General features: G+C 43.3%; 1 protein-coding gene across 7 annotated transcripts in view; it reads right to left on the reverse strand.

Moving 5' to 3' along the window:
* Positions 1–17,850, reverse strand: part of sdt (MAGUK p55 family member stardust) — a 48,503-nt gene that overhangs the window by 4,215 nt on the left and 26,438 nt on the right. For 4 of the 7 annotated variants that reach the window (XM_077666116.1, XM_077666119.1, XM_077666121.1 and 1 more), the window contains 11 exons: positions 15,500–15,778; positions 12,054–12,229; positions 11,116–11,301; positions 6,988–7,216; positions 5,763–5,959; positions 4,893–5,138; positions 3,959–4,034; positions 3,085–3,266; positions 1,706–1,893; positions 683–747; positions 539–619 (listed from right to left, as the gene is read on the reverse strand). In XM_077666116.1, the coding sequence (XP_077522242.1) occupies positions 539–619; positions 683–747; positions 1,706–1,893; positions 3,085–3,266; positions 3,959–4,034; positions 4,893–5,138; positions 5,763–5,959; positions 6,988–7,216; positions 11,116–11,301; positions 12,054–12,229; positions 15,500–15,778 (1,905 nt within the window). The remainder of the gene's footprint in view (positions 1–538; positions 620–682; positions 748–1,705; positions 1,894–3,084; positions 3,267–3,958; positions 4,035–4,892; positions 5,139–5,762; positions 5,960–6,987; positions 7,217–11,115; positions 11,302–12,053; positions 12,230–15,499; positions 15,779–17,850) is intronic. The other 3 variants (XM_077666117.1, XM_077666115.1, XM_077666122.1) reach the window with 1 other exon arrangement.

The raw sequence follows: 17,850 nt of genomic DNA on the forward strand, positions 1-17,850 counted from the left end.
GTCAACCACTTTTCTTTTTTGTTTGCAATCTCTGAGACTAGACCATGCCACCATCCACTTGCAGCCAGTCCTCTCAACGGCATGAGTTTGATTAAGTGGCAAGAAAAAATACTGCATTTCTAAATCCAAAGCTGCTCTGCAATAAATACATAAATACATCATCTGCTGCGAAACAAATATCAACACAGCCATGAAAAGCCAAACAATCAAATTTTACAACAAACAAAAGTGAGAAGGCCTTGCCCTCAGTGTCCCTTTAACAGCCAATGAAACCACGGCTACAACTGCATATTACAACACATGTAAAGCACCTAATGATCATTTCGTGACAGCAGCACAGTGTCCACTGAACTATCAAAGCAACAAAAACATATAGCAACTTTTAAAGGCCGTTTACATGCCATAACAGCAGGAAGACATGGCTGTAGTTATCGCACATCACATTACGAATGTACTAGTACAGGCTTTGTCTGGTAAATTTTGCAAGCATTCTAAGCGGCTTTCTAGGAGGTGGCACGAATAAGTGGGTGGAGCTTACCATCTCCAAGTGGACCAGATGATCCGCCAGCCTTTTTCTTCTTTTTCTTGTGATGTTTCTTGGCACAAAGAAATTTCCCTGCTGAACAGAGTGAAAATGTGATCAGCAACTCGGCCTACATGAGAGGAATGAAAAAGGACACACCTCGCTTGGATTTCTCCTTTGACCCTGCGTCACCACCAGCCAGGGCTTGCTTCATCGCTTCACGCCTAAAGAATGCATTGCAAGTTAACGTCACCACAGTCACAGTGCGCTGTACTACGACACCTGATGCGTTCATGCACAAAAGAGATGCACAAAACCATGCAGAGAGCTTGTTTTCTGCTTTAGCTTTTACATCGTTAGTGCCGTGGCCACAACAATGATGGCTGGGAACATGCAGCTAGCATTCAAGAGCCGATACTGACCCTGTATTCTGCAATGATCTTTAAAAAACGCAATAAATGGCTCATCCTTAAAAAAGAATATCAAGTTAGTAGAAATTGACGTGCCAGTCGAACTAAACTTTGGGTGTGCACAATCATTGGTTCAGTTTTAGTTATCACGTGTCCGCTCTTGTTTTGGACCACACTGCGCAGTATAGAATGAACAGGACCTGTTTGGCTTGCAGCACCTCAAAGAAATTTGAAAGCACCACAATACCACAATTTGATTACTGTTTCCATACTCCTCTTTGTTTACACCTGAGATAGACTAAAGTGTAGAGTATGTAACCATGGCACCACTGAGATTTCTGTATATAATACTCGGCAAGAGGGGCCACATAAAAGCAGGTAAGTCAATTTCCACTGCAAATAGCTGTTCAACATACAGCACGCACGGAAATTTAACCGATCATTTAACCTGCAAAATGTTTTTTTCTGGCAGCCATGGCATGCAGCTCAAGATCAAAGTATGCAATCTGAAATTTACAATGGGAACACTGCAGCAAGACACGTCATTTTCACATCATGTGCACTGACTCCAAGGAAATTCAAATTTTCCCTGGCTTTCACATTCACTAACTTCTGCCACTAGGTGTAGTACTTGCGAATTATGACTGCCACTCAAGTGAAACACTAAAGTGCGCAGCTTCAAGATTATGAACTGCACCCAAGGCACAAACCACTCTGTTAAGGAAATGATGACTTGCACGCGGGTAAGAACGCAAAGGAGTGGTACACTCACTGCTGCTGGAAGGACTTGGAAGGGATGAGGCCAGCCAGGGTCTGGTCTTCCTCTCCCTGGCGGTAGGCCTGCCACCAGTTGGGGTCATCCCGGTTGATGACGTGCAGCACGTCACCCTTTTGGAACGGAATGCCCAACTCTCGGCATGGAATGTACAAATCCTCGTCCGGCTCATAGTCGAAGTGGGCCTGGAAATGAGGGAAGGGAGCAGGACTTGTTCAGGCAGCATTCAATGTGACCAGCTTGGCATGCCACAAAATCTAGAGCTTGGATTCTCGGTTTAGACAAGCAATCTGCAGTGTGTAAGAAAAATGGTCAATCCAACCTTTTCAAATTAACGGGACACTGAGTACAACTCAATCCAATTTTTTTTTTAATGAAAATCAATTCTCTGGCTCTTTCTGGGTAGGTTGACATGAGCAAAAGACTTGTATAGTGCTGAGAAAATTGCACCTAAACATTTTCCGATCACTCAACTCAAACTCGCAACGTCTACTGAAAAGAAGTCCGTGATCACAGTTTTGCAGTGAATGGCAATCCAGCCTAGCCTCTGGGATGTACGCAAAAAAAAAAAAAATCTTCATCACCACACCACAGCTTACTTGCAAAGACGGCCAGTGATGGTGACATCTGTATTTGTTACTTTGGCCTTGCCTAGCCTATAAAAGCTCCATTTTTAGTGAAAGTATAGTCTTTGCTGTTAGAATGCAGTAGTCTATTGATACAGACCGACTTAAGTTTATCCTCAGTGTCCCTTTAGTCATCACAGCTCACTGGTTAGTATGCTCGGCTACTGAACCGTAGGACCAGTGTTCAATCCCAGCCATGGCGGCCGCGTTTCAATGGAGGTGAAATGCAAAAGGTACCCATGTGCGGTGCAATGTCAGTGCATTTTTAAGAACCCCAGGTAGTTGAAATTAATCCTGAGCCCTCCAATACAGACTACCTCTCAGAGCCAATGTGTCACTTCGGGATGTTAAACCCCACAATTTACAATTTCACTCACACCTCACGCACTTCACCATATTGATTTCTCTAGATATCTGAATGCACGAAGACCAAATATGACATAAACCACCACAAAGCAATTAGTAGCCCCTGCTCCAGCTATGCACCCATTACAAAATGCACAAAAAAGAACTACAGGGAATGTATATCAGTGCGAAAGCACGGATTTCTGCTACGCAGAAGACAACGATATTTATAGGGTATGCCACAACGAGAAAGTCCCGTCAGCTGAACATTATTCTAATTCGCCTCCAATTTAATTTCTCAAGTGGCCAGTAAATCTTGTTTCTTGTAGGTTTTTGTCTACATTAAAGTAAACCATTTTTGCTTCATTTCTGTTGCGCACTCATGTGCACGCAGTGTGCAGTTACCTTGACATGGATCATCCCTGTGTCTGTGGAGCGGGGTGTGACAGTTTCCTGGTTGCACGGCACAATCAGAAACGTGAGGGTGCCAGTCATCGTAGCCAGCAGATCGCAGACTTCGTTCACTGACTTGCCACGCATGCCGATGCCATTCACTTCCAGGATTTCGTCACCCTCGTGTAATAAACCTGCAGAGACAGATACATAATGTAAACTCTAGAAGCCAAGCTGTGTCGTTTGAATTCACAATACTCTCAGCTATGCCTTGATGACAATTGGCTTAATGTAGCTGCTAAATACAACACAATTAAACGAACAACCACATCTCCTCCGTCAATGGAAAGCACCATAGTAAAGTTATTGCCACTGTTTGTTTTTTATCACATGAGCCTGAAGGCTCAGCACAGCCATGAACATGTTATAGTTGTGAACTAATCAGCACAGTTAAAGTCGTCCAGTACAACTGCAGTATCTCAGAAAATACAAACAGTCATGCGAGAAGTCACAAAAAAGACAATAAAACTAGCAAACTAAGGCTGTGTTCAGGCTGTCCTACAGTAACAGCAATAAGATCATAGCAAAGTCAGTGTTCAGTTCATGAGCGAGACAACATATCAGCCACATCAAAACGCACAGACATAACAGTTTTAATGCCTCCTTTAATGCTGCCAATGAAATTCGCTTTCAACGTTGAGTGCCACTGTTTAAGTGAAAAATTGCAAAATGCTTTCAGCTAGAAGAAAGAACTAAGTGTGCCCACACCAGGTTCTGGACTACTTCTGATGTTAGGAATATAAGTGACAATTGCACCAAAGTTGACACTGACATGCTATCAACTTAGAGCTCCGGTCAAAGGTGCCTGGAACAAGAATTTTCTTACCGCTCTTTTCAGCTGCACCTCCCTTGACGATCCGTCCAATGATGACACTCTCCCCTTCATTGCGAACAGTAGCACCCTGCAAGAAAAAAAAAATGACCGTATTATCCGGCTGTATCAAAAAGCCCGTCACCATATGCATAGTCCTCAGAATGAATTCACAGCCGGCTCTGCATAGAAAACAAATTTTAATATCATATTAAGGCGGGCAATCACAAGTTGATACCTCTCACTGATATGGCCCCTCTTACCCATCACTCACTGAACAGTTCAGGCCACTGACTCCAGATAATGCGAGTACGTCCAAGCTGGCTTTTATAGCCCAAACAGCCTCTCAACAGCCTGTTTTTGCAACAAAATCAAGCACTCACCCCAATATTCGACCAAGCTGTCATAAAAAATGGGGCACTACAATGCCACCACCATTGCAAATGTATATGCATAATGACTACATGAGCCACATGAAGCTCATATAGAATGTACCTGAGTGCATGGCATAGACAAAATGAGATGAATGGAGTTAATGCAACCCACTTCCGATAACCCAGACCACATGGAACTGTGTCACTACACGTGAATCATTAAAATTATTAAACTGCAGAAAGCAGAAAAAAGGGCAATTGTCAGGACCTTTACAGGTGAAGGAATGAAAGCAGCTGAACAGAAATTGAACTATCAGAAGTCAAGCACTGCAATAATGAAGGTACTTATAATTAGAAGGAGAGTATAATAGTTATAACTGTATTCACAGCAGTGCTTAAACCAAAATTAACTACGCTGGCTAGCCGTTTTAGCCACACCAGCTTCAATGCCACCCTTTCAGCACCTCAGATGCTGAGATATCAAGTGTTGACTGAGCACTGATTGACGAGTGCATGGGCAAATGCCCATTTCAACTCGCTGAAACACAACAGCCAAGGTGTCACAGTCTCCTCACCAGAGGTTCGTTTGTCTTGTCGATGTGGACGATCTTGATACTGTCCTCTGAGTAGTGCGACGCTCTGTCCAGAGCCTCGTGGGCACCACCTGGGCCAGGTGGAGAGTGGGCGAGACGAGGAGACGCTCCACAACGGGATGCAATGCGATCGTGGCTCAGTAGCAGCCCGTCCACTTCCAGCCGGCTCAGCAAGTCCTGCAGCTGCATTGCCTCGGGCAAGGCACAGCCTTCCAGCAGAGACAGCACCTGCACAGGCACCGCAAGGGACAGGCGCTCTGCTTAAAAAAATTGAGACAGTTCACACCACAGTGGGGCTGTATGATAATGAAACGGCTTGATATGAAATTGCGGGCGACGCAGTGAGTTATAGAAAAAAGATGACAGGGGTGACGTTAAGAGATAGCAACAAAGCAGAATAGGTTAGGGAACAAGCGTGATATCATAAAACCAAGAAAAGGAAATTGGCGATATACAGGCTGCAAGTACTTGGTGCTCAAGGGTGCTCTCAAGACTTGCGCTGCCGTATCATCCAGAGTGAGGCAGGGTTTGCTCGTAACATCCGAATTTCTGCCCACTGCATCCAATGCACTCTGGCCAGAGCATTTTACAAATTCATATCATCCCGAAATTCATAACAACTGGGATTGCATCATCGAGACTCTACTGTACTCCTTTAAATGTTGCAAGGTGCTGCCAGCAGCCAACTGCTAATTCCATAGGGGGCACCATGACCTGCTAACTTCCAGACACTGGTCGCAGGCTTCAGTCAGATTTTGACTCAAGAGTTCTGCAATTGACAGGACTAAAGAACTCTTGCTTATGATTACCTCGTTAATGACATGCATCACAGGACTAAAAAAATCTACCCACCTCTTGGGCCAGGTCCTGAGCATTGGAGCAGACAGGGGTGGGGGGCCGCTGGTAGCACCAGGCCTGCTGGACATTGTTGCTGACAGCCAGCGCCCCCTGGAAGCCCGGTTCTTTCAACAGGCTGGCGACACAGGAGAGCGAGCCCGGCTCCGCCAGGGGCTCCAGCCTCTTGAGGCACTGCTCCAACTCATGAGCTTCTGCAGACAAAAGGCCATGGCAGCAGCCAAAGTCAGTGAAAAAAGATCGTGGACATGCAAAAAAGAGGTACTTTAACTATATCCACAAAGTTTTCTGTGCATAAAATCATTCTCTGAATGGCCAGCAGGGAGGTGATCCCACTTACAGACAACTCTGTGGATGAGGCCACTAATACGTATTTATACGACACATTCTTTATGGCATTTTATAGCGACAGCTGTTACGGGCACATTTCCTTGTTGTGCAATGTCGGCGCAACACGACGGAGAAACGGGGAGCAAAAGGGAGCAGCATTGCATGCCACACCACAGATCTGTGGCGTCCTCTGTGCACAGCAGCGTGAACTAATGCTTATGACATTTGTGCCTCTGCACGTAGAGAGCGCCACCTGATGGCACAGCAAACAGCACATTCAACACCTCAAATAGCTGTTGCTGGATCTCGTATTATTTTTGTTTATTGTATCAGAATATTTTTATCATTGCGTTGAAATCTTCGCAATTCGAACTCCAAAGGGATCGAAAAATTTGTTCAGATTATGTGTTTCTTGAATTCAGCACAGCCTCTTTAATGCACCTGACGTTCAAGAGATAAGTTCAAATAAACCTATACATATCTGAGTTAAGTGAGTTAAAATTAATGAGCTCACGGTATATGTCTACAAAATTTTCACTCAATGACATGACAGCTACTAGTTGTTAAGAGGCGGGTAATAGGAAGTATCAATGACTCAATCAACGCTCTAACAATCCCTCACTTGATCAGGTCGATCAATCAATCAATCAATCAATCAATCAATCAATCAATCCCAATCACTTCTGTTCTGGCACATTTGATTATGATGGCGATAGTGATGATGGCTGTACCCTTTGTAATGGGTCACCATCGCCTCATGGTGTGGCAGTGCAAAAACAAAAGAATCAGTTACAAAAACTGAAAAAAAAAGACACCCCCTACACGGAGCAGCCTGCGATTTACACGGTTGCAACAGTGTCCAGAGCAGTGCTGACACACAGTGCACACTCACCATAAATGCGGCTGGGAGGCTTATGTGGGCTGACAGGCAGAAGGCGGGCGTCGGAAGGCAGAGTGGCACCAAAGGAGGAGGTATCTGTCTCAAAGGCAGCGTTGAGGATCCCTTCAGGGGCATTTTGCTCTAGAGCGCGGAGCTTCTTGGAGCCCCGCAGTGATGACCGCAGGAACTCCTGCTCTTGCGCCAGACGCTCTTCTTCTTCCTTGCGCTGCCGCAGCTCTTCCTGCATGAGGGGGGGGCACAAGTGTCACAACTCTTATCTGCCCTAGTGCAACGACAAAGATGACGATGTGCACAGTTTTACACCCCAAGTAGCACGGACATAAAGCGCCATTCACAGCAGCGTCAGCTAATCTTTATCATAAGTCCACGCGTAACACACAGACAGCACCGAGTTGCTCTGTGTCACAAGCAACAATTGCTGAGATGACGGAGGCCTGTTATGGGTATAAACCAAAGGGCAAAAGAACACATGTCTAGGAAACGAGACGGAAGGATGTGCAGAATTCACAAATAGGGTTTATTCAAGCACTTTCTATGAAATACAAGCATAAAGGAAACAGTCAAACAAAACTGCACCACTGCACAGCATATGGAAAATGATGTGCCAAGATTCAGGACAAAACAGCACCAAGTAATTTAGTCATGTGGTATCCAAAAGGCAGTTTCACAACATAGACACTGGGCTCCAGCTCAGTCTTTTTTCAGATGGTGTGCAGCTGCACAGTTTTGTCTGTTTCCTTTTCCCTTATGTTACTAGTATGTGAATTTTAAGCCACGCCCTATCTTGTGCACCTCCAAATGTTTTTTTTTTTTTCGGTTCATATCCAAGTTTTGTACAAATTTGTACAGCTTTTCATTTTAGCAGACCAAAGGGGCCAGGAGACAGTGAATCCAAAAAAGCTATACATGGCTTTCCCTCAGTGTAAGGCCCGTTGGTTTATGTACTTTGCTGGAGAAGGCTCTTACATGCATAAAAGCACTGACCAAGAACAAGAGTGCAAGGGCCCTTATGGTTTCATTCGTGAAGAAATGATGTGACGGTCATCACAGGTAATCAGATGCATAATGACTGGGATAAGAGTACATCGTTCTCCCTGCTCAGCCACCGATGACAATCACTGTGTCATGTCAAGGGTGGTTTTGTGCGGCAAAGAAGGCATAGTTATTGAGAATGTAGTGAGGCCACTTCACACGTACCAGGAAGCACAGCCACCTATATCATGTCTCATACCTACAGTTGCCTGCTGCACAACTGCTTCCAGAGATATACAACACGAAGAAATTATCATTCGAAGTGCAAGGTACTGTCACAAGTCAGAACCCATGAAACATATGTGGCTGCACGCTAGAAGTACCAAAATTTATGCTTGGACTAAGCCATCAGCATACAGTGTTTTCAAATAACCCCAGACAAGGAAGTATTTTTCTTAAACTACAAAGCCTTTGTGCAAGCCGTATAGCCTTCCTTTGTAGTCCTATGGCTGAGCTTGGGTGGATGCTAATGAGTAATTACTCCCTTGTTACAAATTTAAGCCACCTTGGGTGATTCCCCTGAACATAAGACTGACAGACAGAACAAGAGAACAAAAAAATGCAAAAACTACGATTTTTCAAATATGGCATATTAAGGTTCAACATACTCTAAAGTACCTACTTACAAAGCTTCGAGAGTACAGTCTAATTCAAACTCCAACTGCTACTGAAAAATCTATATATCTGACACTCCTGCAACGCCAAAACTCTTCGCGTCCGTCACTTCCCGCAACTGTGTCCCCGATGGCCGCCATCTTGGTCTTGTTTGAAAGTTGGCACCCTTCCCAGCATCCTGCACTTAAAATAGTGAAATCCTCTTGGAATGTCCACGAAGACCTCTGGATGGCTGATGCACGCACTTCGAATGCAATTTTTTTAACTTCGTGTTTTTTGCCAACATGACTATCCTTAAGGAAGTTTTCTGCATGTTTTTATGATGCAATTTCAATAATCTTATATCACTGAATTCAGAAAGAACTAAGCTATGGAGCTCTGGTATTTTTTTATGGTTGGGTCATACTTATCAAGTTATGTGAACAATAATGTCACCTAATTATATTTCCTAACTATGTGCTCTGACATAACTGAACATTTTTATATAATGATATACCTCCATAACAATATAAAAATATAAAACACATAGCTCCACATAGCAGGTCTTTGGCTACAGCTCCATTTCAATTGGAACCAAAAGACACTGAAGTGTCTTAATGACCCGTAAGAAAAGGCCTAATTAGGCTTCAATTACTTCCCATAATATCTGAAGTTATTGAGCTATACTAAAACTAATTATATTTAAGAAAACACGAGGAAGAAATACATATACACACCTAATTTCATTCTGATATCTGTAATAATAGAAATTTTCATTTCAAGACCTGCTCTTCGCGGCTTTGAAACGCGGCTCTGAAATCCCACAAAAATGGCCCAAAAATTGATTTTTTGAAAATTGTTGTATCTGGTTGTATGCTTCATTTTTTATGCTGTCCCAAAGCTTTACTGCTGAAATCGACCAGATACTCGAAAATTTTTTTCATCAACTATGGCAGCTGTGCATTGAGGGGGAAAACTCGAACAGTCGACGTTTGTCTCAGTTTCGGTTTTCTGACTAGATGCTCACTTTGTGAAGCAGATTTCTTCACGACTGTTTTATCTATTTTGACTTTGTTTGTTTTGCTGCAATCCTACGATCCCACTGTAGGTCAAGACATTCTTTGTTTATCAAATTTGTGAATTTTACATTTCTTGCATGAAATTTTCACCTCATTCTAGATAGGTCAATGGTCACTGCATCACAAAAATTCAAGCCAAAAAAATTTGTGCTTTGCAAAAAAAAATATTCTAAGAATGTCTTGACCTGTAGCACACCAGTAGGAACACAATGGATGCTGAACCAGCCTTCTGTTACAATTCCTCAATTCTACAGCCTTTTTACAAGATACACAGAGAAAATATATATTAGAAAAAAAATTTCTGGAGGTATACCAGTGAAATTTTGTGAGAGCAATCATTATGCTATTTGTAATACGCAAAAAAAATTTCAGGTAGATACATAAAGAAATAAGAACATTTGCTGAAGGGGGAAACGCAGTTTTCAAATCACGAAAAATGGCCGAAAAATTGTTTTTTTTTTTTTAAAGCATTGCATGTGCTCGTATGCATTGTTTTCTATGTCGTCCCAAGGTTTCATTGTTCAAATATATTGGGAAGTACACTAAAAGAATTGTATTGTGAACCGCAGTGGCCCTTGCATATCGGGAAAACGTAAAGGAAATCTGCGTTTTTCTCCGCTTCAGTTTTCTGCCTAGATGCTTCCCTTGCGGACCAGACTCTTCAAGACTGTATTGTCTATTTCGACCCTGTTTGTTTTGTTGCAATCAGCAAACTTGGTTTAAATCTTGGTTTTCCATTTTGATGGATGGTAGATTTTTGGTGTGAAATCTTGTTAGTAAAAACTGCTTCGTAAAAAAAATGAAAACCAAAAATTTGTGGGAAAAAAAACGAATCTAGATGTTATCATGCGTAGCATCCATTCAAATATGCAGTGAATGTTGAACCAGTGTTCTACCACATTTTGTAGAGTGTACAGGCTTTCCGCAAGGTGCACAAGAGAAAACATTTGTTAAAGAAAAGTTCTTCGGATATAATACTGAAATTTTGTGCACTTAAGTTTGAAAGCATTACCAACATGCAAAAAAAAAATTCATTCAGATGCATAAAAATATAAGAAAGTTCGTGTTGAAAGCCACATCCTCCCTAAATTCAACGCCTCTAGCATGGGCTACCCCCGTAAATTTTGAGCAACTAGATCCTTTCAAAGCACCCTCACAGTAGTCACCACTTCAGCAATATAATGCTGCAATTATTATGTCAGCAAGAAAGAGCCTCAGGTCCACCATCTACCACAACATACAGAAATGGAATAATGCTACAACAAATAATTTGCTGGGTGCAGAAACAGGAGACATGTCTGTCCTGAACTTCCAGTTAAGCTCTGCCATTTTAAAGCAATTTGAATAAATGTCACAAGATTTTTTGGTTTTTTTTTTGTTTTTTTACAAGCAGAGATTGTTGGCTGAGGCTTACCTGATATTTGCGGATGCGCTCCAGCTGGTCTCCCGTCGGAGCAGCTGATCCATTGAGCCGGGGAGAGCCCTGAGGCCTTGGAGGCGGCGGGTAGCGTGGCGCAGTCTTGGCCACCGCCACAAAAGACTCGGGCACGTCCACGGCCATCTCGCGATGCGACTGCCCTGTCTCCACCTCCGCTGGGCCCTGCAACACATTAGAGGCCACAGTGGAATGGCTGTCGTCTGGCTACACAGCCTTCTAGCATGCTCTGTTGTCACTGTTCTTGCCAGAAAGCAAAGGCCCGCCTGTCTCCAACTACTTCAAGGACTACCTGGTCTTCACAACCCACTACCATCCGCGCTGCCTGCCTCCTTTGCTACTTCACCTCTTTAGCCATAAATTCCAGTTTTACCTGTCTGTTTCTACACTCATGTGACTGACTGTTTATGTACCATTCACTTTCGGTACTTTCTCTTTACTCATCAGAGGCAAGGCAGCTGGAGTTATACATGCCTTGTTTTACTTCAAGCTACGGGAGAGACCGTAATGTGAGATCTTAATAAAGGGGACAATAAAAATTTCAGCACCCCGCTGATAACTGAAACAATAAAATGCATAAGCTTACGGTGCTGCTATAATCACACCATCTCATTTCAGTGGAGTGCATTACAAACAGTGCAGGCACTGAGTAGCCAGATACAATGCACTATGTTCCAAGCACTCCATACTTATAGAATGAACTCTCATGTAGTGTTTGAACTGTGAGGTATCACACTTATCATCAGCTGACTGCAGTTTTATCACTGTCAGACAATGCAAACAAATCAAGGGGCCTTCCCCGATATAAAGCAAGTGTGGAAAGATAACACCAAGTAGGTGATAAGCCAGGAATGCTGCTAAGGGGATACACCATCCCTCTGGCACGATGCAGACACACACACACACACATTTCGCACCTTCATGCCGGGAGGTGGGGAGAGCGACTTTCGGGGTGTGGGCACGGGCGGGTTGGGTGAGGTGAGCATGGGTTCTGGCAGCTGTTGGGTCAGCTCGAGTTCTTGGTCTGCGACAGCGGAGGCCGCGTGCCCGTTGGCTGATGTCGCTGCACCGCCCTCGGGAAATCCCGACTCTCCTGTGTGGTGGGGAAGTACACACAAATGCAAAGGCATGTCCATGTGACTGAGCCCATCGATCATACCTGTGCCCTCATTCTGAAAGTGTCCACAATGAGGACGTGTCCACTTCGGTTAGCATCGATTGTTTGAAGCCCCAAATGTGATGCTGGCAGCTGTGTGACTGCAGCTTTTCTATCTTTCCTGTTATGTCACCTCAACCGAAACTGTACTTGCCATTGCATCAATAACAGTACTGCTAATGTCAATATTACAAAACTTGCATTACGAATACTTGCAATTTGTATCAACGCATTCTAAAGCAGGAACAGGTGACTGTGTTTGATTTAAAGGCCATGGGAGCTTCTATGCTCCCAACATATTCCAAGACAGCGGCAGCAGCATTTGCCAATACTTTTTTTGGAGCAAGAGAACACTCCCAGTTTAAACCACCCTCATTTGGACATGACCACTTAATGGACAATCCCAGAATACAGGCCCAGCTGCAAAGCTCAACTCCCCCCCCAGGGCCCATGTATAAAAATCCAAAACTCTGATTTGCCTGAAAATCGACGGTTAGCAGACTGTCGTGCCACTTGTGGCAGTAAACTAAACTGCACAGGACCAGTCAAAACACAGAAAACTACTCGCAGCGTGTTATTGGCAGGTACCTGCACATATAATTGGCAGCACCGCCATCTGCCAACCTCCAGAAACTGGTTTCAATATGTGCCCAGGTTTTGGCTTGGAGTTTCGTAACCAGAGAAGCTAAAGGACTGTGTACATAACAGCATACGTATACTGCATTAATCATCAGCTAGCTGATTGCTTTTTTTTTCTGCCACAACAAATAATCAGCTACACACTAAAGATCAGTGCACTGCACAGGCAGGTTTACCTTGCAATGAATCCTGCAGCATCTTTCAAGACAAGGAAATGCTGTGGATCTTGCCCAACAATGTCTCGTAGCTTACACAGCACAGAGACACAGGACAAAACAACGAGTACACAGTACAGTGTTGTACTGTGTCTCTGCCCTGTGTAAGCTACGAATCACTACCAGCTTGCCTGAATAGCAGCCTTAAAACTATCCTATTTATCTGCTTTACAGTAAGCTCAGCATGCTTCACAGTACTCAGTTCAGTCCTTTCTGATTAATTAGCTTAGAAAGAGCACACATCAATGAAGGTATAACATTCATATGAAACCATGTAAAAAAGAAAGTCATAGAACGAATGGAGGTTGAGAGAAAACAATGCTGACATAGTTTTCTCTGAAACCATGTTTTTTACTATGTTTTAGCAACATTACTGGCTGCTTTGCAAGCTAAAATAAAGCAAAAACAGCAAAGGGCTAAAAATACAGCAGCAAGTTTTTCATTTCTGCATGTGCCATGCAGTGCGAGCAGTCCTGGATTAGCAAGGCACACAAACCTACTCATTTTCCAACTGCAAGCAAGCACCTTAGCTTTTTCCCTGCAAAGCTGAGGTACTCATACAAGTCCTCACAACATTGCTGTTTGAAGCAATGAAAAATCATGATTAAAAAAACATTTCCAATCCTTGTTTTGAGCACAAATCATTTATGACAGCTACAGTGGGTATATAATAATCACATTTCTTCATTTACAGGTGCCTAAACCTAAAGTAACCCCATAACACCTTTAGGTCAGATGTTTTAAGCAAAATATATTGTAAAACCTCATTGAAATACAAAACTGGCTCATTAGTCATAGAAAAAGAAGCAAGCTTCACTAATTACTTACAAAAACTTCCTATGCACAAGATACACATACACAATCTATCTACCAGATAGCGTTACTGCACAGCAATTCTTCCACGCAAACAGACCGGGTCGGCAAAAGTTTAAGTTCGCTAGTCTCCAGTTTAACCTTTTGTGCAGCAGCGGGACACGTGTCCCCCTTGCTATAGGTGCCAGAAAAAAACGATGCACCTATGTGGCATATTTTTGCATGCAGAATACTACCGAACTATCAAACAAGCCATTCAGTGTGTTTTTATATTTTGCTAACAGGCATCCTTGGTGTCGTGTGTGTTTATACAAGCATGGGTGTACAGTTTGACGAGACCCAGCTTGGCGGGACAAAAAAAAATCGAAAAATTATTGAGCTTTTGAGTCTTTTCCATCAGTAAGCTGCCTCATAATACTTCCTGAACCAATTTGCAAGGACATTTGAGTTCTTCTTAAGAAGTGATTGGTAAAAACTATTTACCCGTTTTCTTTTTCTACAAGACCAGTAGCTGACAGCTTGGAAGGGATGTCATTAAATTGCTAGAGTCATCTTGAGTGCAATTTTGTCATTTGTATATATGTTAGACATGAACAGAGCTTGGGCCTTATAAAGGGTGGAGAAAGAGAAACCAAGATTTGAATGAGAAGTGGCACGAGGAGATCAACTTGCTGCTGCAACTAATTCCCTATAAAAGAAAAACACCTTCAGGCTAGCAGGGCAATTAACTCCTGATTTAGCAAACATATGCTTCAAGTCATTTTCCTTTAGACAGGATACGGCTATTATCTGAATCCTAACAAGGAAAACTTAAGCTAGCAGAATGCTGTCAAGTACATGAGCTGGCTGCAACGCTAATGCTGTACCACATGTACAATGCTCCGATGAATTCAATTTTTACTAAATGAGAATGTCGCGCATAATCTCCTAGTGTGCCACAAGCAGGGAAAAAGTCTTCGGATTATGTCATGTAGGACAAAAATATGAAGCGACTCCTTCATTCCCAAACCTCCTATGGGTAGAACCAGCTTTCCAGACTGGCTGCTACCATTGACAAAGAAGGTGATGATATTACCTGATCTTAATGGTATAAGGATAACTTAGCCAAAGAGCACCACAGCTAACATATTTCGTCTGCACAGGGTTGTGATATGAAGGTGACGGATACAAAAGAAGAATCTACAGTGAGTCGTAAATCAGGCCAGGAACCTAAAGGCAGTAAAGGAGGTTATGAAGAGATGGGGGAAACTGCTTGCCCAGAATAGTGCCACTATCGAAAACATCTGCCATTTTTGTACCACACTGGCTAACACAAAATTAGCCCACCTGTACATTGTTTCTTTCACTTCGTTTAGTGTTTCATATTGTAACTCCTCCGCTTTATAGCGTCTTAGGCCCTGAGGGCAACATAAATAAATGTTGGTGCAAAAACAAACACATTAGAGACACTTTAAATTTTTTTCTGAAAGGGGCTACCAATTGACACACAAACTTTCATCCAATTCATGCAGAGAAGAAACGACGATGGCCCTCTGCTCACCCCTTGAGCCGTGCCGCTGGAGCCTTTGCAGCTGGGGCACGGAGGCCACGTAGACGGGACTGGCCTCGGAGGCGAGCAGCAGCAGTCCGTTGGAGCCTGGCTGAGACGAGGGCGTGGCAGAGCGCTCCTCCGCGTTGAGCTCCTGCGACAGCTTGGTCATGTCGACTGGCCGGATGCGCTGCAGCGCCGACAGACGCTCCAGCCGCTCGCGGGCCTGCTGCTCCACCGCAATGACAAATGCCTCTTGCACATGGCTGCTGCTCTCCGACAGGTCCAACACTGGGTATGGCGGGCACAGAAGGCCGAGAGGTATAGTGTTAAGATTCAGTAGTTTTCCTAAAGCTAGCATTTCTGCTTATTCGGAAATTTTCCACTCCACCCTGACTCTGAGAAAAACATGTATAGAAAAGAATGGAGATTTTGCACAGCAATTCCTGTCAACTACAAACGCCACTGCTCAAGAAAAGAAAACAAGCCTAACAAGGTAATGCAAGGAATCTGACCTTTTCAAGCACTTAACAAAGCAGTCTCACACCGCAGGAAAGTATAGATTCCCACTGAATTTGCTCCGATGGCCATCTGTCCTAAATAACTTTCAACTCACTTTTAAAAATGGTAGCAGCATTTGGCAAGGATGCCTTTGCCAATAGCTCGACAAATGGCTTCCTCACAAAAAAAAAAAGAACACAATATTATTGTACATTGCTGTGTGTGAGGGAGAATCAGATAAGTGCGCAAAAAGAGAGGATGACATGTCGAGACAGTTGCAGGTGACACCATAAATGCTTTCTGAACTTGATAGACATCAAGATGCCAAGCTTGTGCGTACCTGTGAGCACAGTTCCACTGCACAACTCCCAGAACTAGCTGCTTAAAGGAGTAACTGCTCAAAGCTGCCAAGCTTTGAGCAGTTAAGCATTGGGGAGTGCGTATGGCTACCAGCTGCAGCTAACAATGCTCAGTGGTGTTAATAAGTGCCTGAGAGAGCAAATCCATTTACAACCATAGTTGCTTCCACAGGCAGCAGGTCACCAGAGCCCATCTAGCAAATGCATAAGAGCAACATGCTGCACTGCACTTTTAGAGTCTCCTATCTTTCTTAGCAGCTCTGTTTCTAAAATTTCAGAACTCCCTTTCCCTGGTTAATCAGCCATTTAAACAGTGCTCCGAGGCCAAGAGCCCACTTTAATTAAAGATCAGTTGTTAGTTGTTTGCACTGCTCCTCCATGTCTCAGTGGAATGCAGCCCATGCAAGGTAAACAAAATAGCCTGTTCCAAAATGCATAGCATTTGCTTACAATCTGCAGGCATTGCAACAATCACTTTTAGTGAGAATGCTCGCTCCCAAGTGCCACTTTCTGAACCAAAACCAGCTCAATACAGTCACAAGCATTCGTGCAAGAGATTAACGCAAAGCAGCTGGTGTTTTTTCAAGCATTTTGCAAAATACTGCCTCATAGAGTCAGCAGATCAGGCTAATCATACACAGGAATAAGCTTAATTCATGGTGTTTCCAATGTTCGATCCTATGAATTATTGTTTAAGGTTACACAAGCTTCTAGATGATCTCAGGACGGCACGAAAAGAACAAGGACAAAAGAGGCACAAGAACACAACAGAACAGGCGCCAACTTGCAACTGAGGTTTATTCACTCAAACCCTTACATTTTATGAAGCCCTCGAGCTGTATCGCAGAAGCCTATCACACAAGAATAAGAGATTGTAAACAACAATCAGAATTCAGGAAGTAGGTGCTACTTCTAACAGACCGGAAGATACATTCATGCATTCAGCAGTACACTCCTGATAAAAGCAAACTTTTTTTGACTAGGTCCCAAGATTAAAAAAAGGAAAAAGTAAAAAAAAGTTTGCTTTTATAAGGAGTGTAGTGCTGAATGCATGAATGTATCTTCCGGTCTGTTAGAAGTAGCTCCTACTTCCTGAATTCTGATTGTTGTTTACAATCTCTTATTCTTGTGTGATAGGCTCGGGTGGTTCATAAAATGTAAGGGTTTGGGCGAATAAACCTCAGTTGCAAATTGGCGCCTGTCCTGTTGTGTTCTTGTGCCTCTTTTGTCCTTGTTCTTTTCGCGCCGTCCTGAGATCATCTAGAAGCTATGCACCAACTAGCCGAAACCAAAGTACTTCTTACACAAGCTTGCCTGGAGAGATAGCTAGTTTGGCAATATGACAAAATATGTTGGCAATCAGGATACCAGATGAGACTTTAAAGGTATGTGTGGTGAGATACAACACTGAGAAGTGTTTTCTCACGGCATCTGCAGCATTTGACAAAAATAAATTTCTAGCTAGCAGACCATTTCATAACTACAGGAGACTGACTGTACACC

Source organism: Amblyomma americanum, chromosome 5, assembly GCF_052857255.1.
Source record: "Amblyomma americanum isolate KBUSLIRL-KWMA chromosome 5, ASM5285725v1, whole genome shotgun sequence".
Classification (NCBI taxonomy): Eukaryota; Metazoa; Arthropoda; class Arachnida; order Ixodida; family Ixodidae; genus Amblyomma; species Amblyomma americanum.